This window comes from Cetorhinus maximus, chromosome 23 (genome assembly GCF_964194155.1).
Source record: "Cetorhinus maximus chromosome 23, sCetMax3.hap1.1, whole genome shotgun sequence".
NCBI classification, from domain to species: domain Eukaryota; kingdom Metazoa; phylum Chordata; class Chondrichthyes; order Lamniformes; family Cetorhinidae; genus Cetorhinus; species Cetorhinus maximus.
Window position 1 is genome coordinate 19,777,233 of NC_135901.1, and position 22,483 is coordinate 19,799,715.

The 22,483-nt window shown below is 45.5% G+C and overlaps 3 protein-coding genes and 1 long non-coding RNA gene across 11 annotated transcripts in view; 2 read left to right on the plus strand and 2 right to left on the minus strand.

Annotated features, from left to right (window-relative positions):
- LOC144697872 (uncharacterized) overlaps positions 1-4,136 on the minus strand; it is a 95,464-nt gene extending 91,328 nt beyond the window's left edge. Inside the window, exons 1-2 of the mRNA XM_078569841.1 lie at positions 3,938-4,136; positions 1,939-3,204 (exon numbers count right to left, since the gene is read on the minus strand). Coding sequence (XP_078425967.1) covers positions 1,939-2,856 — 918 coding nt within the window. The 5' untranslated portion in view covers positions 2,857-3,204; positions 3,938-4,136. The remainder of the gene's footprint in view (positions 1-1,938; positions 3,205-3,937) is intronic.
- Positions 1-22,483, plus strand: part of LOC144697360 (uncharacterized) — a 309,889-nt gene that overhangs the window by 184,774 nt on the left and 102,632 nt on the right. The gene's annotated exons all lie outside the window — the stretch shown is intronic.
- LOC144697205 (uncharacterized) overlaps positions 5,483-22,483 on the minus strand; it is a 306,206-nt gene continuing 289,205 nt past the window's right edge. Inside the window, exons 1-2 of one of the 8 annotated variants that reach the window (XR_013580320.1) lie at positions 14,894-15,064; positions 5,483-5,691 (exon numbers count right to left, since the gene is read on the minus strand). Coding sequence is in view for 6 of the 8 variants with exons in the window: in XM_078569095.1 (XP_078425221.1) it covers positions 13,084-13,758 (675 nt within the window). In the remaining 2 variants the exon portion in view is untranslated. Of the gene's footprint in view, positions 5,692-11,668; positions 14,109-14,742; positions 15,065-22,483 lie in introns of those variants that run through there. The other 7 variants (XR_013580319.1, XM_078569095.1, XM_078569093.1 and 4 more) reach the window with 7 other exon arrangements.
- On the plus strand, positions 18,324-19,303 carry LOC144698408 (uncharacterized; the record flags this gene model as incomplete). The annotated part of the gene is made up of 1 exon (XM_078570352.1): positions 18,324-19,303. A coding segment is annotated over one exon (879 nt), but the record flags the coding sequence as incomplete, so codon positions are not given.

Below are 22,483 nucleotides of genomic sequence, written 5' to 3' on the forward strand. Positions count from 1 at the left end.
ACCGAGAGGGAAAAACCTACTTGACCTCGTCCTCACCAATCTACCTGTTGCAGATCCTTCTGTCCATGACAGTATTGGTAGGAGTGACCATCGCACAGTGCTCATCCACTTTCGGGTTGACAGACTGTAACTGGTGGAGTGTCACAGGGATCAGTGCTGGGGCCTCAACTATTATCATCTGACTCGGATGAAGGAATCAATTGTGTTATATTCAAATTTGCTGATACAAAAATGTGGGAAAGCAAGTTGTGAGGAGGATATAAAGATATAGATAGGTTACTTGAGTGGGCAAAAATTGTGGCAGGTATAATGTGGTAAAATGTGAGGTTGTCTACTTTGGCAGGAACAATAGTAAAACCATTTGATTTAAATGTGGAGACACTGCAGAATGCTGCGGTACGGTGGGATCTGGGTGTCCTGGTACATGAATGACAGAAAGGTAGCATTCAGGAATAGAAAGTAATTAGGGGGGCATTTTTGAAAGGGGGCTGAAGTATAAAAGTAAGGAAGTCTTGCAATGACTGTACAGATCATTGGTGCGAACACAGCGAGAGAACTGGGCAGAGTTTGCATCCCCTTACTGAATGAGAGATATACTTGCATTGGAAGCAGTTCAGAGAAGGTTCACTATACTGATTCCTGGAATGAAGGGATTGTCCTATGAGGAAAGGTTGAGCAGGTTGGGCCTATACTCACTGGAGTTTAGAAAAATGAGAGGTGATCTTATTGAAACAAGATCCTGAGGGGGCTTGACAGGGAAAATGTTGGGAGGATGTTTCCTTTCGTGGGTGAATCTTGAACTAGGAGGCACAGTTTAAAGATAAGGGGTCTCCCATTTAGGACAGACACAAGAAGGAATTTCTTTGCTGAGGGTCATTAGTCTTTCGAATTCTCCTCCCCAGAGAGCAATGAAGGCTGGATCACTGAATATATTCAAAGCTGAGTTGGACATGTTTTTGATTGACAAGAGAGTCAAGAGTTATGGGGGCAGACAGGAAAGTGGGAGTTAATGCAACAATCGGATCAGCTATGATCGGAGCAGGCTCGAGGGGCCAAATAACCTACTCCTGCTTCTAATTCTTGTGATCTTATAAGACAAATTCCCGTCTTCACACTGAGGATGCCGTCCATCATGTTGTGAGGCACTATCACCATGCTAAATGGGATAGATTCAGAATAGGTTGAGATATAAACTGGGCATCCATGAGGTGCTGTGGGTCATCAGCAGCAGCAGAATTGTATTCAGCCACAATCTGTAACCACATGGTCCACATATCCCTCACTCTACCATTACCATCAAGCCAAGAGACCAACCCTGGTTCAACACGGAGTGTAGGAGCAGCACCAGGCATTCCTAAAACTCAGATTCCAATCTGGTGACCCTACATGATGGAACAATGTGCCTTCTAAACAGTGGAAGCAGCATGCTCGAGGCAGGGTTAAGCAATCCCACAAACAACGGATCAAATCACAGATCAACCTGCCATATCCAGTCAAGAATGGTGCTGGACAAGTAAACAACTAACAGAAAAAGTAGGCCCCACAATCATCACCATCCTCAATGACGGCCGAGCCCAGCACATCAGTATAAAAGACTGGGTTTTGTGTTTAGTGATCCCGGGAGTGTTACCAATACCTTTTCTGGACAACAAGGCTAGGAGGGACAGTTTGGAAGGTATGGGACTTGTCCGTGAGAGTAATTAAAGGCATGAGAACTGAAATAATCTAGAGTTAGAAAGGAGAAAAGGCTCCAAAATTGGAGCAATTAGCAACTGGACATCAATTAATCTCATGTTGGAGAAATCAAGGTCTCAAAAGTGTGTCTGTGACAACATTAGTTCACTTGACATTTATCCAGAATATTAAATTCCAGCTCAGATATACGGGTTACTTACATCAGCTGAAACAAAACCCAGCTGTCAGAATGAACAAGGTTCATTCCTGGTTCTGATTAACAGCAGTAATAACAGCAGAATCCAGTCCCTGCAGACTATTGTGAACTCGCTGGTGTGTCAGCAGGTGGGATGAGCGAGTGTATCCCTTCCCACAGTCGGAACAGATGAACGGTCTCTCCCCAGTGTGAACTCGCTGGTGTCTCAGCAGAACACTTGTGGTTTTAAAGCTCTTCTCACATTCAGAACATTTGAAAGGTTTCTTATCAGAGTGAACAAGTTGGTGTGATCTGAGGCTGGTTAAATAAATGAATCCTTTTCCACACAGGGAGCAGGTGAACGATTTCTCCCCAGTGTGAACTCGCTGGTGTTTCTGGAGGCTGGATGACAGAGTGAATCCCTTCCCACACACTGTGCATCTGAATGGCCTCTCCTCATTGTGAACCCGCTGGTGGATCAGCAGATCACTTGTGGTTTTATAACTCTTTTCACAGTCAGAACATTTGAAAGGTCTTTTATCTGTGTGAACTAGTTGGTGTGTAGCGAGGTGGGATGACCGAGTGAATCCCTTCCCACACAAAGAGCAGATGAATGGCCTCTCCCCAGTGTGAGTGCGTTTGTGTTCAATGAGGTTCTGTGATCTTTTAAACACCTTCCCGCAGTGAGAGCAACTGAACTGTTTCTCGGTGTGAACAACCTGGTGCCTGACCAGGTCCTTGGAGCTTTGAAAGCTGTTCTCACTGTCCGAGGGGTTACACAGCCTCTCATCAATGTGAACTTGCTGGTGGGTCTGTAGGTGGGATGACTGAATGAATCCCTTCCCACACACGGAGCAGGTGAATGGCCTCTCCCCACTGTGACTGCGTCGATGCATTTCCAGCAGGGATGGGTAATTGAATCCCTTCCCACAGTCCCCACATTTCCACGGTTTCTCCATGGTATGGGTGTCCTTGTGTCTCTCCATATTGGTCGATCAGTTGAAGCCTCATCCACACACAGAGCATATGTACAGATCTCCCCACTGTGAACAGTGTAATGTTTTTTCAGGCTGTGTAACTGGTTAAAGCTCTTTCCCACAGTCAGTTCACTGGAACACACTCACTCGGGTGTGTGGGTGTCTCGGTGCTTTTCCAGTCACACCGATGATTGAATTCTTCTCCCACAGACAGAACAGACAAACATTTCTCCTTCCACCTTTTAAATGTTCAAAGGCCGTTGATATTCAGGTCCTGATGAATCGAGTGGCTCTGTCAGATCTTGATCTGATGTTTGGTTTGAGTTTCCCATCAGCAAGTCCTCTCCTTCTAATACTCTGTAAATAGAGTTGACAGAGTCAGTATCACGATCAGTGCAGGATAGAAATTCAGAACAGACTATTCTTGTTAGACTTATTTCTGTGGAACATTCTTTCCACTTGTTTCCTCAAACACGTGATCCAATCAAAGTAAAAGAAACTAAAATTAGCAACAAAGTTCCATCAAAAGCAAAGGGAGCCTTCCCAACTAAACCATATTATTGTTTCCAGAGTCTATGAGACACTTTGTACCCTGAGGTACCACCGGTTGTGGAAGGTATCAAGTCTATTGGTGGACACCGCATGTTCCTTGTCCAAGGCCACTCGGACACAGACAAAATCACGGAAGAGAGGCCAGCAGCCATAGATCCCACCCACCCTTGATCTCCAAAATGCTGTTTTAACCGAGAGCAGCTCCAGTAGAAGATCCTCTGTCTTAACCACCTCCCACTGGGCAGCAAGATCAGGAGCTTGGGGCTGAAGCGTAAACTAACATGGAAGAGCAGCCCCTCAGGTAACCATACAGGGCTGCTACCTCTCATACTGAATATATACATGGTCTCCTCTGGGCTGCAAACATCACCTGCGGTCTGGGAATAGGTGAAGCTGTTTAAAAACCGAGGCCGCTGTTTACACATCACGGGCACTAGGACCCGGTGGGGAACAGAGGTTCTGAAGCCCCGCCCACCCCGTCCCCAGTCGCCAACGCATGCGCTCTACTCCTCGCTGAACCAAAATGGCGGCAGTTCACCTGGGCCAGTTCTCGAGAAAAGGACTCGAAGCTGGAAACCCGGGACCTGCAAGTTCTTATTCGAGGTGTGAGGCCTTCAGCGGGTGTTTCGAAACCGTCCCCGTCGACCCGCCGGCTCTATCGCTCCCTCCGCGTTTCAATTTCCTTACCGGTTGCAGATGAGACAAAAGAGCGTCTCTCCCCACCGCCATCACTCTCACTGCGCATGCTCCAAACAGTGATCAGACCTGCGCACCACTCTCCTGTGGTTTGGATGGGGGACATTCACCACCGCAGGGAATACTGGGTAATGACCCCGCCATCGCATGTCCTAATTAGTGTTTTTTCAACTGATGGGCAGATTGAGGCGGGAGGCAATAAATAAAATTGGGAGCAAAATTATGCATCAACTCAAGTGCACGGACCCTCCACTAACCACGAGAAAGAAGGGGAGTGGGAATTGGTGGGGCATTGTCCATCTAAGCATTGGAAATAGAAACATGAGGGGGAAATCAATTTATATATTTTTTACAAATATCGACATGCAAAGAGAGAGAAGCATGACCTTGAAACCTTCATCCACGTGGCACAGAATGTCTGAAACTCATAATCAGAGCCTCAGGAAATCAAAATACTGACAACATTTAAACTACTCTGTCACTTTCCAGAGACCCAGGGGACCGGGGTTCAAATCCCACCACGGCAGATGATGAAATTTAAATTTAATAAAAATCTGGAATTAAAAGTCTGATGACCAGGAAACCATTGCTGATTGTCATAAAAACCTAGCTGGTTCACTAATCCCCTTCAGGGAAGGAAATCTGCCATCCTTACCTGGCCGACATGTGACTCCAGATCCACAGCAATGTGGTTGACTTTTAAATGCCCTCTAAACAAGGGCAATTAGGGATGGGCAATAATTGCTGGCAAAGCCAGTGACGCTCACATCCCCAAAAAAAGAATTTTTTAATGATAACTTGTCTACCAGGGGTTCCAACTGACTCACTTGACTGGCCAACTCAGGTTCCAGGCCTCAATTGCTCCAATTGGTGAACTCGCTGCTTCCTTGCTCCTCGGGCCTCTGAGCTCCTCTTGCTGTTGTTTCCCAGGACAGTCAATGCCCGCTCTCCAACATGACCCTGTCAGATGGAGTTCAGGGGCTCAGAGGAAGAAAATAAAATGAGGCGATGAATCTGAGTTGGGAAAAACAATGAGAGAAACAGGATTCAATGGAGAAACTGAGCGGGGGGGCGAACGCAGCCTCAGGAACAGTGAGTGCGGCTCTCAGGGGCTGAATGAGAGTTGCTGGGCCCGGCAGCCGTGTGGTGATCTCCCCGGGCTGTTGGGATCTGTTTCTGATGATTTTGATAAACTCCAGTCTAGTTACAATTGTTCAAATTCTGGATAAGTGTCAAATCAGCTTTGTATTAAACACAGTGTGTTGTGTCTTTTTAAAAGCACGAAGACAAGTTAGTTCCTTTTGAAATGCTCTTTTTGTTCTTTCACAATAGCCAGTTTGTGTCCAGCAAAATCCCAGAAACCAGTAATGAGACAAATGACCAATTAATCCAGATTTTTTTTTGGTGGTGTTAGTTAAAACACGAATGTTGGTCCCACTGCACCAGGAGAACTCCCCTCTGGGTAGTATGTGGAGTTGTTAAGGTCTTCTGAGTTGAGTGTGGAGCTGATTGAGCTGCCGGGCCTGCAGTGTACCTTGAAGAACCGCTGTCTGGGATCTTTCCTCTTAATTCTCTGACTCACAGTTGAAGTTGTTTCTGCAGCAAAATAGGTAACTTTTAACATCAATTTCAATTTAATCTTTGGAGCAAAATCTACAACTTTTAATCAGCTGTAAAACAGAAAGAAAGTTCTTGTGTTCATTTCGCACCTTTCACACCCTCAGAACATCCCAAAGTGATTCACAGTCAATGATACATTTTGGAAGGAAGAATGAGGAGAGGCAGTATAAACTAAATGGTACAATTTTAAACAGAGTGCAGGAACAAGAACACCTTGTATGTAGAGGAATCTTTGGAGGTAGCAGGACTATTTGATAAGGCTTTAATAAAGCACAAAGGATCCTGTCTTCATTGAAATAGGCTCAGAGTGCAAAAGCAAGGAAGTTATTGTAAACCTTTATTAAACCACTGGTGAGACCTCAGGTGGCTATCATTACCAATTTTGGACACCTCAGTTTAGAAAGGACGTCACTATCTCAGAGAGGGTGCAGGAGAGATTCAACAGAATTATACCAAGCCTGAGGGATTTCAGTTCTGTGGAGGGATTTCCCTCCTTGGAGCAAGGAGGTTAGGGAGAAAGTTAATGGTGGTGTTCAAAATGCTGAGAGGTTTCGACAGGTAGATAGGAAGAAAATGTTTCCACTGTAGGAGAGTCAGTTAGCTCTGGAATTCCTTCTCTAAACATCTCCACCTCACTTTCCTCCTTTAAGATACTCCTTAAATCCTACCTCTTTGACGAAGTTTTTGGTCTCATCTGCCCTGTTAATCCTTACATGGCTCATTGTCAAATGGTGATTGATAACTCTCCTGTGAAATGCTTTGGGATGTTTCACAATGTTAAAGGTGCTACATAAATACAAGCTGTGGATGTGAGAATCATACTGGATTATGGATTATAAATTGTACAAACATTAAAAAAGGAAAAGAGGATTTAAATATGTCTGGTCTTTGATTATCTCTCCTCCAGATCCAAACAAATGTATTAAACAACAATACTGAAGCAGTCACTGTTCAAATGCAGCAAGACCTGGGCAATATCCAGGCTTTGGCTGACAAGTGGCCAGTAACATTCGTGCCTCACAAGTGCGGGACAATGACCATCTCCAACAAGAGAGAATCTAACCATTGCCCCTTGACATACAATGGTATTACCATCACTGAATCCCCCACTATCAACATCCTGGAGGCTACCATTGACCAGAAACTGAACTGGACGAGGCATATAACTACTGTGGCTACAAGAGCAGTCAGAGGTTAAAGATCCTGGGGCGATTAGCTCACCTCCTGACTCCCCAAAGTTGTCCATCTGCAGGCACAAGTCAGGAGTGTGATGGAATGCTCTCTACTTGTCTGTGACTGCAGCTCCAACAACACTCAAGGAGCTTGACACCATCCAGATCAAAGCAGCTTGCTTGATTAGCACCCCATCCACAAACATTCACTCCCTCCACCATGACAAACAGTGGCAGCAGTGTGTACCATCTCCAAGATGCACTGCAGAAACTTGCCAAGGCTTCTTAGACAGCACCTTCCAAACCCACAACTGCTACTATTTAGAAGGACAAGGGCAGCAGATACATGGGAACACCATCAACTGGAAATTCTCCTCCAAGCCAATCACCATCCTGATTTGGAAATATATCACCGTTCCTTCGCTGTCACTGGGTCAAAATCCTGGATCTCCCTCCCTAACAGCACTGGGTGTACCAACACCACAAGGACTGCAGTGGTTCAGGAAGGTAGCTCACCACCACCAACTCAAGGGCAATGAGGGTTGGGCAATAAATGGTGGTCTAGCCAGTGATGCCCACATCCCATAAATGAATAAAAAAAGGGTATGGTGGCACAAAAATAAAATATTTCAGATGCTGAAAATCTGAATTCAAAAGCAAATAGAAAATGCTGACATCCAGTGGTATCTGCTTTTATTTCATGGAATAGTGGGACTTGGTGCCTGTAGGACCAGACCTCGTTCTCCACGGGACTGAACCCCTGGCACCAGTGGGACTAGCCCCCTGGTCCCAGTGAGACTAGACCCTGGTTTCCATGGGACTGAAACCTCAGTCACCAGCTCTTCTGAGCCTAAAATCCCTACCCCTGCGTTGTGATTGTTTTTGACCGAGTCGGCCCCGGACTCTCGTGCTTCAGTTTTTTGTTACCCTCCCTGTTCTGAAAGGGCTTTTGCCCCTCAAATCTCCATGCTGCCAGAGAAAACCAATGTTTGAATAGGAGATTCGCTGCTTCGATGGTGTGTGTCTGTACCCAGAATGCACAGCAGGACAGAAAGCCTGCCACTCAGTCTGTCGGGGGAACTCTCCTCGGTTACGTGCAACATTGTTTGTATTTTTCCACAAGTGGATAAGGGGTTTGTACTGAGGTCCCAGTGGTGTAGTTTGGCTGCACAGGGGCCTTCCATGTCCTGAACCTGTTCAGCAAGGACCACTCTCATCGTGGCAGTTCAAAGCCATTCAGCAGATGAGGTTTGTCACGAGGAACTTGTCAGTGACTCTCTGTGGTTCCTTTGCTTGATCCAAAGGAGTCTGCTGGTAGATCTTGCTCAGGAAGGGTGCTCCACATGGGGCGGCAAGATGGATGGCAGGCAGTAGATAGGTTGAATCGGTCATCATGGAGTGGTTAGTGAGGAGCAGCACGGATGGTTTCAACCAGCTTGTGGGTTTTAGTCAGTTGGCGGATATGTGGCGGAGTGATGTTTGCGAGGACAGGAAGCCAGGGGAAGGGTGTTGAGTGGAGAGTTCCAGTTATGATGTGCATTGACAGTGAGATAACAGCAAACAACAATATAAACCTCCAATAACAGCCTCCACCACTTCTCTCCGAGCCGAATCACAACAAAAACCTGAGAGCAGAGACAGTCCCAAAATCCAGGACAGGCAGAGTGTGTCTGTAAATGGAGGAGAAATGGAGACTGGTCAGGGAGCGTCTGTAAATGTAGGAGAAATGGAGACTGGTCAGGGAGTGTCTGTAAATGGAAGAGAAATGGAGACTGGTCAGGGAGCATCTGTAATTGGTGATGACAGGTCTGTTATCTCAACTTTCAAATGCCTGACATTCTAGGGGAGTACAAAGAAAATGCTTCAAAGACACTCTGAATGTCTCCATGAAGCACAGTGACTTTGACCTTCGTGACTGGGAGGAGTTTGTTACCAATTGTTCAGAATGGCAACAACTTGTCAATCAAGCTGCCTCAAGCTCTGAGTCCCAACAGCTTAATGAAGAGACAAAACAGTGGCAGAAATGGAGAAAAAAGGAAGCAATCCTGCACTCTGATTCCCACTACCCCATATGCCCAACAATCTGTGGGTTAAGAATCGGCCTGTTCAGTCACATGAAGACCCATGGCAGAAACTCGTGGCCCTGAGTAGGCATTATCCTCAAAATGAGGGAATGCTGATGACCTTCCAGAGGAGGAGGTCATGAAGGTGTGACAGGAGATGGGAATTTCTGTGCTTCAACAGTTCACCCGGAATTCCATCCTTGCCGGGAGCCTTTCTGCTTGCTACGCAATGAATGGACTTTCCAGCTCAAATGAAGAAGATATCTGGTCCAACTCAATCATGACAGGAAACTGTATGAGAGTCAAACAGAGTCTGGGAGATGTCTGTTTCGCGGGAGTACAGCTCACAGTAACGTTCAATCCAACCCAGCGGGACATCTGTTTACTTCTGTCAGTGAGTAATTCATCTGCCAATTTCAAAGGGGCAACTTTGGTGATGGTTGGACCAAGCGCCCTCATGATCCCATCATACATAGCACGTAGATTTCCTTTGTCACAGGCAGTTTGGATTTCTTGATGTAGGCTGTTCCAGTGTTTATTTGCACAGTATCTCCCTGTCTTTTGCACAACTATCTTGGATAATTTCAAGTTACGCAGCATTCTAGCTGTTGGGTTTATGTTGTGTATAAGGTAGACTTTGCTTTTTGCTTCAATGATAGATGTCATTGTGGATTGAGGCTGCTCACTTAACTATTTTTGGGAAATCTATGTTGGTAGCTCTATGTCACAAATATTATAGGTGGTGCTTGGTAGATCAGTCTATTTTGTTTAAAGTTAAGGACTTTAGGCAAGATTGTTCCAAATAATTGAGGGTTCTAGATCATCTTAATCAAATTCATCTTCATTTCATGGTGAGTATGGAGACATAACTAGTCTGAAGGAGTAAGGTAGTTTATGCAAGAATAATAGTAGTTCTCCAAAAAGATGCTAGTATTTTGTCAGGGGGCATATCTGAAAACAGGTGATCAATTGAAGTAAAAGGTAAAATGTAGACACTTATTTCACATTTGGAGAAGTTAAAACAATTGAAAATTTGATCTAGTTTTAATTTTAAATCTGCTTTGTGGTGAAGTTGATGTTTAGTGGTTTTAAGTCTTGATTAAATGTTTTTGTATCAAATATGACACTGACATAACGTGATTATTTTAGCCTGCCGTATTTACAATAGGTTAAGCTTCCTGCTAATGCACTCAGAAAACATGCCGGAAGGCCATATCATGAAATAGTGCACACTAACCTAAGATTTTCCATCTATTGAAATTATAAACATAAAAGATCACAATTTATGCTACGAGCAATTCAGCAGAAATTTACACCTAACAGTATTTGAAGACAGCTTTTTAAAGTTTTCTCAGGTGACAGTGGTATCTACCTCCAATGTATCAATTTAGGTGTACCCCGTTGGCTGTTGCTGCCTTTACATGTCCCAACCTAGTGTTTACAGAATGAGATACTCTTCAATTTTACCTTCTGTGTACATATACACATATATTTTATATATTATTTTATATTTGTTCCAAAAAGGTAAACTTTGCATCAAAAGTCCCTATTTGGGAAGGCAAGGGTTTATATCAACAACAGTATTTGGGTATATTAGCCTAATTATGGGTTATGTAATGAAATGTGTAGGTTTACATTTGCCTGTCGCTTGTTTTTATATATTAGCAATTCTAATTCCCAATTGCCTATCTCACACATTTCATTGTCCCTATTGTTGTCTTCCTACCACATTTTCTAGAGTGCTCTGCTGCTGAAAATATTGGAGGGATGATATTAGCTTAGTTGTAGGAGACAGAGGGTGATGACAGAAGGCTGCTTTAGTGACTGGAAGCCAGTGTCCAGTGGTGTACCACAGGGATCTGTGCTGGGTCCCCTATTATTCGTCATTTATATAAATGATATAGATTACTATGTGAAGGGTAGGATTAGTAATTTTACGGGTGACACAAAGATTGGCTGGGTGGTTAACAGTGAGGTTGAGTGTCTTGGGCTACAGGAAGATACAGACGGATGGTCAAATGGGCAGATAAGTGGCAGATGGAATTTAACCCTGAAAAGTGTGAGGTGATACACTTTGGAAGGAGTAATTTAACAAGGAAGTATTCAATGAACAGCATGACATTGGAAGTTCTGAAGAACAAAGGGACCTTGGCGTGTGTGTCCATAGATCTCTTGAGGGCGGAGGGGCATGTTAGTGGGGTGGTGAAAAAGGCATTTGGGACACTTGCTTTTATCAATCGAGGCATAGATTACAAAAGTAGGGAGGTCATGTTGGAGTTGTATGGAGTGGCCTTGGTGAGGCCACAGCTGGAGTACTGTGTGCAGTTCTAGTTGCCACATTATAGGAAGGATGTGATTTCACTGGAGGGGGTGCAGAAGAAATTCACCAGGATGTTGCCTGGGATGAAACATTTAAGTTATGAAGAGAGGTTGGATAGACTTGGGTTGTTTTTGTTGGAGCAGAGAAGGCTGAGGGGCGACCTGATCGCTGTGTACAAGATTGTGAAGGGCATGGACAGGGTGGATAGGGAGCAGCTGTTCCACTTCGTTGAAGGGTCCGTCACAAGGGGGCATAAGTTCAAGGTGAGGGGCAGGAGGTTTTGGGGGACGTGAGGAAAAACCTTTTTTACCCAGATGGTGGTGACGGTCCGGAATGCGCTGCCTGGGAGGGTGTTGGAGGAGAGTTGCCTCACACCCTTTAAAAAGTACCTGGATGAGCACTTGGCACATCATAACATTCAAAGCTATGGGCCAAGTGCTGGTAAATGGGATTAGGTAGGTTGGTCAGGTGTTGGTGCAGACTCGATGGGCCGAAGGGCCTCTTCTGTACTGTGCGATTCTGTGATCTCTGCTGAGTAGGTCTCAAACCAGCCTTTGTTGTGGGTTCCACCTTTACCAAATGTTGCTGCTGCTGCATCAGAAATAGAAACATAGCAAATAGGAGTAGGTCATTCGGCCCTTCAAACCTGCTCTGCCAGTCAATATGATCATGGCTGATCCTCTATCTCAACAACATAAACCCACTCTCTCCCCACACCCCTTGATACCTTTAGAGTCTTGAAATCTATCTATTTTCTTCTTAACTATATTCAATGACTTGACCTCCACAAGCTTCTGTGGTAGAGAATTCCACCCTGTGTGTGAAGTTTCTCCTCATTTCAGTGCTAAATAACCTACCCCGTAGCCTGAGATTGTGACCCCTTGTTCTAGACCTCCCAGGCAGAGGAAACATTACCCCTGCATCCAGTCTGTCCAGCCCTGTCAGAATTTTATATGTTTCAATGAAATCCCCTCTCATTCTTCCAAACTCCAGTGAATACAGGCCTAGATGACCCAATCTCTCCTCATACCACAATCCTGCCATCCCAGGAATCAATCTGGTAAATGATTGAAATCAGCAACTTCAAAGCTTTGCCAATATCAATGCTGATTGATGAAACTTTTATTGACGTGCCTGTAAAATGTTTCACTATTTTGTTTCATGATGAAACTATTTTGTTTCATTTGATTTCATAATGAAGCTGCCTCTATGAAAAATGTGCAAGTTAGTAAGGCTTAATTAGCCTTTTCTAATTGAAGATGTTAATTGGAGATAGAACCTAACAGGGGAGTTGAGGAGAATTTTTTTCACCCAGAGGGTGGCGGGAGTTTGGAACTCACTGCCTAAAAGGATGGTTGACTCAGAAACTCTCGTAACATTAAAGAAGTATTTAGATATTCACTTGTGTTGCCATAGCCTCCAGGGCTATGGGCCAAGTGCTGGAAAAAAGGGACTGGTGCAGTCAGACACGATGGACCAAATGGCCTCCTTCTATGCTGTAGACATCTATGAGTCTATCACCTTACATACACCAAATGTAGATTTGCAAAGATCAATTTAGGGTGAAATAAAAGTTCATTTTATATTTTATATAAAGGTTCCTGTAGAGAGCTCTTGTATTAAGGGGAGAGATCGCAGATGGTGCTTTTAAAAAGTGACACTGCAGCCCCAAAAATCAGTGGCAAATCCAGTATGTTAAACTCCATCCAGTTATAGGGATTGTTAACATCAGCAGAAACAAACATAATATTGTCAGACTATCAATCCTTGACGTGATTAACAGCAACATAACAACAGAATCCAAACCCTGCATTCACTTGTGAACTTGCTGATGTCTCAGCAGGTCTCGTGACTGAGCAAATCCTTTTCCACACAGGGAGCAAGTGAAAGGCTTCTCTCCAGTGTGAGTGTGTTGGTGTATCAGCAGGTTGGAGGATGTGGTAAATCCCTTCCCACACACTAAACAGGTAAACGGTTTCTCCCCAGTGTGAACTCGCTGGTGTGAAATGAGATCGTTCGACTGTCTAAAATGCTTTCCGCAGTCAGTGCAGCTGAATGGCTTTTCCCCAGTGTGAACTCGCTGATGTACAATGAGATGGCCTGACTGCCTGAAACTCTTCCCACAGGAAGTGCAGCTGAATGGCTTCTCCTCAGAGTGAATTCGCTGGTGAGTCACCAGGTTGGATGACTTTGTGAATCCCTTCCCACACATGGAGCAGGTGAACGGCCACTCCCCAGTGTGAACTTGATGGTGTGCCATTAGGCTGGATGAAGACCTGAACCTCTTTCCACAGGAAGTGCAGCTGAACGGCCTCTCCTCAGTGTGAGCTCGCTGGTGTGACATGAGATTGGTTGTCTGAGTAAATCCCTTCCCACACACGGAACAGATGAATGGCTTCTCCCCAGTGTGACCACGTCGATGATTTTCCAGCAGGGATGGATAATTGAATCCCTTCCCACAGTCCTCACATTTCCATGGTTTCTCCATTGTGCCAGTGTCCTTGTGTCTGTCCAAGTTGGATGATCAGTTGAAGCCTGATCCACACACAGAACATGTATACAGTTTCTTCCAGCTGTGAAAGGTGTGATGTTTTTCTAAGACTGTGTAACTGGTTAGAGGTCAGTCAGTTCACTGGAACATAATCTCTCGGTCTGTGTCTCTTGGTGATTCTCCAGTCACACTGCTGTTTTTAATCAATTCTCTCAGACAGAACAGAGAATCATTTCTCCTTCTGCATTCAAAGGCTAATGATATTCAGGCCTTGATGAATCAAATGACTCAACCAGATCTTGACGCGAAGTTTCGTTTGAGCTTCTGCAGATCCTCCTTCCTAATATCTGTAAAAAGAGATCACAAATGCTATCACTGTCAGTACATTGGGAACAGACATTTCTCGTTTCTAAAAAATACATTTTTAAATCTCTTGTTCCACCAAAGCTGTAAATCCCCGTCCCACACACACTCCCTCTCCCTGGGCTGAAATCCAAACCCATCACCACCAATTCTTTCCTCCACTCCCAGTTTTCTCCCTCCCTCTCCTCTGCCTGGGTTCAGTTCTCCAGCTCCTGTCTGCAGACTGACAATAAAATCAATGAGTCTTATTGGGGGTTTGGGGCCTCCAGCGGGTGTTTCTGAATCCTCCCCGCCCACCTCCCAGGATTTCCTTCCTTCCCACAGATCAGATTCCTCATTGATTTGAGCCCAAAGTGTAACCTCTTATTTATTGTCCCCCCTCCCCCATCCTCTGATGTGAACCATCCTCCACTCGCTGACCCAGGATGGCGGCCGTTAACCTGGGCCTGTTCCCGGGAGGGAGAAGCCCCGCAGCTGCAAACCAGGAGCTGACAATTATTCCTCAGGGTTTGCGGATCCACAAAGTGTTTCCAAATCCTCCCCGTCCAGCCGCCGGCTCCATCGCTCCCTCCCCCCCGGGCCTGTCACCGCGGGGTAAACACGGGGCCTGGGGCCTACCCCAGAAGTTGATCCAGTTCCCAGTCCAGCCGCGGTTTCCATTCCTACCCTGTGCTCACAATCTCCTCCCGCCTCCCAAACCGTCCGCTCCTCCTCACTCTGTCACCATAACTGACACTGAGCATGCTCAGAGCGCACACCCACGCTGCACCTGCGCACTGGGAGCCGGCTCACCGACCGCTGCCATCTTAGGAGAGGAAAGCGGGACTTGTTCAGGGAGCCGGGCGCATGGGCGGCCATCTTGGTGAGGGAAGGGTGGTTGAGGGCGGGGCTTTTATTCCGGTGACAGGCCCAGGTTACCCGGGCAACCGGCCGCCGCCATCTTGTGCTGAGGGTTTTCCATCCGGGTCTTTAGTGCAGGCATGGACAATGAGCTGGAGTCAGTTTGAAACTGTTCAGAGGAAGGTCTGAAATCAGATTTACATCCAGATACCTGTAAGGACAATAAAGTTTACATCAATTATGTGTTTAAAATGAAATCAGAATGCTGGAAATACTCAGTTCTGAAGAAGAATCATATTGGATTGGAAATGTTAAATCTGTTTCTCTCTCTTCACAGAAGCTGCCAAACCTGCTGAGGATTTCCAGCACTTTCTGTTTTTATTTCAGATTTCCAGCATCCACAGTATTTTACTAAAATTATTATGTTTTTTAAATTTTATTGTACAACTTAGTTAAAAGCAAAATAATTGTTACCATTCAAATGTACAATGTGATAAAGGCAAAATACTGCGGATGCTGGAAATCTGAAACAAAAACAAAAAGTGCTGGAAAAACTCAGCAGGTCTGACAGCATCTTCTTCAGAAGAGTCATACGGATTCAAAATGTTAACTCTGCCTTTCTCTCCACAGATGCTGTCAGACCTGCTGAGTTTTTCCAGAACTTTTTGTTTTTGGTACAAATCAGCGATATTTATTTGTGTAACTGAGACGAGGCTGTTCAGGACAATGTCAGAAATCACTTCACAGAAAATATGGTGGAAATCTGGAATTCTGTTGAGATTTTGTCAATTGAAAATTTAAAAAAACTGAGATTGTTGGATGTTTGTGAGGCAAGGGTATTAAGGCAGTTATGAAATAAAGGCAGTTGGATGGATTTAAAATAGAAATCAGGTGTCGGCATACTGGGGTTCAGGGGTCTGAGGTTGGACTGATTCTGGTTTTGTTTTCAAGGTGGTGTTGGTTTTCTGTCTGTTCTGTAGATTATCTCCACGCCTGTTGGTAATTTGCTTGAGGTGAAATGCAGAGAGGAAAATGCAGATAGGGCCTGTGGTCGTTCCATTGATGAGGATCATGGCTTTCATGAAATCGTGGAGTAGGCGGAGGATGGTGACAAATTTCAGAGGGAAGCTAAATTTGAAGGGGATACTGCAGAAAACTTCACGAGTGACAGTGTAAAAGGCTTCTGGGAGGTTGAGAAAGGCCAAGTACATAGGTTGATGCTGTTCCTTACATTTTTCTTGGGTCTTCCACACAGTGAAGATCATGTCTGTGATGTCTCTCGATGGGGGGAAACCGCACTGTAACTCTGGAAGGAGCTCTTTGGCCACTAAGAGAAGGTGATTGAAGAGGATCCTTGCAATGATCTTCCCTGTGGCAGACAACAGGAAGACTCCTCTGTAATTACTGTAATCAGACTTGTCTCCCTTCTTGAATATAATCACAGTCACAGTGTCCCAAAGATCCCCCGGCATACACCCCTCTTCTCAATGAGGAATGTAACAGCAGCAGCAAAGCCCATATCACGTAAATGAATAAAAAAAGTGGAAGACAGAGTCTCGATTGAGGAGTTCTTCAAAATATTCTCTCCAGTGAGCACTGACTGCCTCCACGTCCTTGATGAACTCCCTCCAAGCTTGGCTTTCAGTGGGGTGGGTCCTTGAGTGTTTGGGTCATAGATGGTCTTGACAGCGCTGAAGTGTTGGTGTCCTTGAGTTGTTGGACCTCCTACTCACCATTAGTTATATATCATGTGTGTTTTAACACCTCCCCTCATCGATTATTATCAACGGCAAGATCCAGGAAAATGTGGATCAATTTCCATATCTTGGTAGCTTCTTTTGTCGAAGGCAGACTAGATGATGAAATTCATCATCACCTCTAATATTCCAGCTCAGCCTTCAGCCAAAAGAAGAACAGAGTATTTGAGGACCAGGATGTCAAACCCGAGACTAAGGTCATGGTTTACTGGGCAGCATTGATCCCCACACTCCTAAAGTCCTCAGAGACTTGGACAACCTAGAGCAGGCACCTCAGAGCACTGGAGAAGTCCCACCAGTGGTGCCTTCACAAGATCCTCCAAATCTGGTGGCAAGAAAAGTGGTCAGCCAGCAGCATCCTCTCCCAAGCCAACGTGCCCAGCATTAAGGCGCTAACCACTCAAAACCAGCTCCACTGGGCAGGACCTGTCGTTCGTGTGTCTGACACCAGGCTCCTGAATCAACTGTTCTTCTTGGGACCTTGGTCACAGCAGGAGACTCTCAGGAGGATAATGGGAACATTCAGGGATGTCCTCAAAGCATCCCTGGAATGAACAAACGACCCCACAGACTCATAGGACTCCCTGGGTTGCAGCCGACCAAACTGGAGGTTTATTTGTGAAGGCACCAAACACATAGAAAGACTTCATGAGGAGTATGCAGGGGTGAAGTCGAGACTTCAGAGAGCACACAAACCACCAAATACCTCATCTACCCAACCCTTCAAACACCACTTGCCCACATGTGACAGTCTGCCGAATACGCACTGGACTTATCAGCCATCTCTGAGTGCAATGAGCGAAAATGGAAGCAAGTCATCCTCAATCCAGAGGAACTGCTTAAGTAAGAGAGTCAGGATGAATCAGGAGAGTGAGGTTTCCTTGGTGACAGGCCAGGTTACCCAGGTGATTGCCACCATCTTGGTAGAGGCGTGTTCAGCAGGCAGGGTGCATCTTGGTGAGGTAACAGAGAGTGGGCAGGGCTTCAGGGTTCCAGTGAGCAGGAGAGAAATTATTGACTCATTCTTTTTACTCTTACTTTGCACTCAAGGGCTGGAGAGCTGAATCCAGTCAGAGTAAAGGGAGAGAGAAAACTGGGAGTTGAGGAAAGAAATGCTGGAGATGGTGAGATGGGTTTGGATTTTAGCATTGGGATGAGAGAGTGCGTGGGATGGAGATTTACAGCTTCAAGGGAAACACTGTTCCATAGAAACGAGATTTCTCTGTTCTGAATTTCTGTTCTTACAGTGGTGACTTTTATAAACTTATTTTACAGGGCATTAGAAGGGGAGGATTTACAGATGGGAAACTCAAATCAAACTTTACATCAAGTTCTGGTACAGTCACTCACTTCATCAGGACCGGAATATCATCAGATTTTGAATGTGGAGAGAGAAATGTTTGTCTGTTCTGTCAGTGGGAAAAGGTTTTAAACATCAGTGTGACTGGAAAAACACCGAGACACATACACACTCGAGTGAGTGTTCAGTGCACTTACTGTGGAAAGAGCTTTAACCAGTTACGCAGCCAGGAAAAACATCACACCATTCACAGTGGGGAGAGACTGTACACGAGTTCTGTAAGTGTACAAGGCTTCAACTGATCATCCAACTTGGGGAGACAGAAGGACACCAGCAACACGGAGAAACCATGGAAATGTGGGGACTGTGGGAAAGGATTCAACTACCCATCCCTACTGGAGATTCATCGACGCACTCACACTGGGGAGAGACCGTTCACCTGTTCCAAGTGTGGGAAGGGATTCACTCAGTCCTGCCACCTGCTGACACATCAGCAAATTCACATTGGGAAAGGACCTTTTAAATGTCCAGACTGCGGGAAGTGCTATAAAAGTTCCAGGAAACTGTTGTGCCTTCAACATGTTCACGCTGATGAGAGACCGTTCAGGTGCTCTCACTGTGGGACTGGGTTCAGGAAATCATCTCAACTCACTGTACACCAACAAATTCACACTGGGGAGAGACCATTCACCTGCTCCGAGTGTGGGAAGGGATTCACTCATTCATCTAAGCTGCTGAGACACCAGCGTATTCACTCTGATTTGAGACCATTTAAATGTCCTGACTGTGAGGCGAGCTTTAAAAACAGCAGTGATCTGCTGAGACACCAACAGAGTCACACTGGAGAGAGGCCGTTCACCTGCTCTGAGTGTGGGCAGGGATTCACTCGGTCATTCACCCTGCTGGAACACCAGCGAGTTCACACGGGGGAAAGACCATTCACCTGCTCCATGTGTGGGAAGGGATTCACTCAGTTATCCCACTTGCAGAGACACCATCGCACTCACACTGGGGAGAGGCCGTTCAACTGTTCCATGTGTGGGAAGGCATTCACTCAGTTATCCCACTTGCAGAGACACCAACGCACTCACACTGGGGAGAGGCCGTTTACCTGCTCCGTGTGTGGGAAGGGATTCACTCGGTCATCCCATCTGTTGACACACCAGCGAGTTCATGAGTGACAGCATGGATTGAATTGTGCTGTTTCTGCTGTTAATCACATCCAGGTCTGAATGTGTGGTGTGTAAGAAATGTGCCCCAGCCGCTCTCTTCCATGGTTCAGAGTTCCCAGACATGGAACAGAAGGCTCCTTTACAACTGTGTTTAGAGTCAGGAAGAACGGTGAATGCTGGAAACATTCTGTCAAGCCAGAGATTGGTGTAAAACTGTGATCTGTTCCTGACTGAAAGTGAAACGGCAGGTTTAAGTTTCCAGTCAGGAACTGATTGTGGTAATTATGCTACAAAGATTTAAAATGTTTGTGTGACATTCTTGATTCTACCAATGTAAGGCAATAACAACAAGTTGCATTGATATAGAATCTATAACATAGTAAAACATCCCAAGGTGCTTCACAAATGATCAAAAACTTGGTCAAAGAGGTAGATTTTAAGGAGGAGGGAATTCAAAACATGGGGCATCGGCAGCCAGTGGAGTGATGTGGGTGGTGGATGTGCAAGTGGTCAGAATTGGAGGAGTGGAGGGAGCTTGGAAGGTCATGGAGCAGGAGGAGGAGGTTCCAGAGACTGTCTGTCATAGAGAGAGTGGCTGCCTCCATGAAGCTTCAAGCATGACTCTGAAATGGGTCCCTGCTGGTCATGACCATGGCCGTGCAGGAGATGTCTGCTGCCTTAAACAGGATGACAGACACTGTATCTGTGACCTTACAACAGGTCACTGATCTCCACCAAGCTGCAGCAGAGTGGGAGGAATGATGCGGCGCTGGTCCAGGAGAGGGATGATGGAGAAATGGTGGAAGTGGGAACTCCGATCAAAGTGTTCCAGCCTCTCACCCATTAACCACCCCCCAACCTCAAGCCATATGTGGCCCTGGCTCACAACACGCTCCCCCCCCTCCCCTGTCTCCCAGCAGCTGAATCTGCCCCTGCACAGATACAGGTGGATCAGTCTTTGCCGGGATCCTAAGGGGCTCTGAAACCCGGAGGGTGGAGACCACAAGCCTCTCGGCAGTGAGAGCAGGGATGTGAGCAGCCTGTCCCCCCCTCTGCTGAAACCACACAGGATGCACCATGTAGAAACAATAGGAAGGGTCTGGGCTGGAAATTGTAATTCACCAAGGGGGTGCACAGGGGCGTTTGACAAAATATTGATTTCCTTTTTAAATAATGACACAGAAAATGTATTGATTGGAACCACTTCCAGCTCTTGTCCATTCTGACATCCCAAGGGCCAGCTCACCCTCTCACTGGGTTCGTGCTGAATGTCAATCCAGGCTGGGAGCCATTGGGTGGATGTGCAATGGATGGATGAGTGGGTGAAGGAATGTTCAGTGAACAGGGAGGGAAGGGGAGGAGGGGTGGGGAGTTGGTGCTGCTGGTGGGAAGTCTTCATTCTGAAGGAGTCCCACCTGAAACAGTGACCATTCATTTGTCACTTTGAAATGAGGGAGCTGCTGTGCATTTCCCCATTTTTGTTCTTTTAGTTTTCCAGGATTTATATATATGTTTTCTTTTTACAAAAACATTCTTGTTGTAACACTGAAATCCAGAGGATTTTAAATCTGTTAAACTCAATCCCCATCGAGTACACAGGAAGACTCAACTGATTCTAACTTTTTCTGTTATCAATAAACAAAGATCTTACAAGATGTTTATACGGGGAATTGTTTTTCTCTGAGACTAGGGATGGTCAAACTATGTCCCAAAATTCAGATTTGGGCCTTGAGCCTGGGCTATTGGGCCCACATACATGGAGCACTATTACCCGATGTCCTCCATCCCTGATTTTAATCTCTCCACCATTCGTGGCTGTGCCTTCAACTGCCTGGACCCTAAGCTCTGGAAGTTCCTCCCTAAACCTCTCCACCTTTCTACTTCACTTTCCTCCTTTAAGACACTCCTTATAACCGATCTCTTTGACCAAGCTTTTGGTCAGCTGACCTAATATGTCCTTATGTTCATGTGAAACTCCTTGGGGTGTTTTATTATGTTAAAAGCTCCATTTAAATATAAGTTGTTGCAGATGTTATTGTATCTCAGTCAGACCCGATCACTTACTGAGTGAGTGAGTCTGTATACATGTAACTTGGACAGTCACAGCTTGTTAGAACAGACCTGGGGAGAAGGAAGCTCTGAACTAACCGCTGGACTTCCTGTTCTCCACAATTGGGAAAAGGTGATCCTTTCCATACATTCAGAATGACTAATAAAGTCATTAATGCTGATGTGCTGTTGTGAGCTGCATTATTTGTTAGAATTAGAGTGAAGGAGTGGGTACCTGAGTCACCAGTTTAAGAACCTGGACCTTGGTGTGCAGGACACAATTTCAAAGTTTGCAGACGATACAAAACGTGGAAGAATTGTGAACTGAGTGCAGAATTTCAAAAGGACATAAATAAGTTGGTAGAACTATAGAAAAGTTACGGTGCAGAAAGAGACCATTCAGCCCATCATATTTGCACCGGCCAAAAAAAAGTTAAGAAACTAACTGATCATTTTAACCCCACTTTCCAGCACCTGGTCCGTAGCGTTGCAGGTTTCAGTGCTTCAGATGCAGATCCATGTACATTATAAATGAGTGGAGCTTTTCAGCCTCAACCACCAACTTAGGCAGTGAATTCCAGACGCCCACCACCCTCTGGGTGAAAATGATTTTCCTTATGTCCCCCCTAATCATCTGAAATCTGTGCCTCCTGGTAATTGACCCCTCAGCTAGGGGAAACAAGTCTTTCCTGTCTACCCTATCTTGGCCCCTCATAATTTTGTACACCTCAACTAGGTCACCCCTTAGTCTCCTCTGTTCAAAGGAAAACAACCCTCGCCTATCCAATCTCTCCTCATAGCTGCAATTTTCAAGCCCTGGAAACATTCTTGTAAATCTCCTCTGCATTTTTTCCAGAGCAATTATGTCCTTCCTGTAATGTGACCAGAACTGTACACAAAATTCCAGCTGTGGCCTAACCAACGTTTGATACAGTTCCATCATTGCATCCCTGTTTTGGTGTTCAATAACTCACCCAATAAAGGAAAGCATTCCACCTGCTATCTTTACCACCAAGTCCACCTGTCCTGCCAACTTCAAGGACCTATGGACATGCACTCCAAGGTCTCTAAGTTCCTCAAACCCTCTCAATAACTTTCTGTTCATTGAGAATTCCCTTCCTTTATTTGCCCACCCCAAATGCATTACCTCACACTTTTCAGGATTGAATTCCATTTGCCACTTCTCCGCCCACTCAACCAAACCATTGATATCACTCTGGAGTCGACAGCTATCCTCTTCA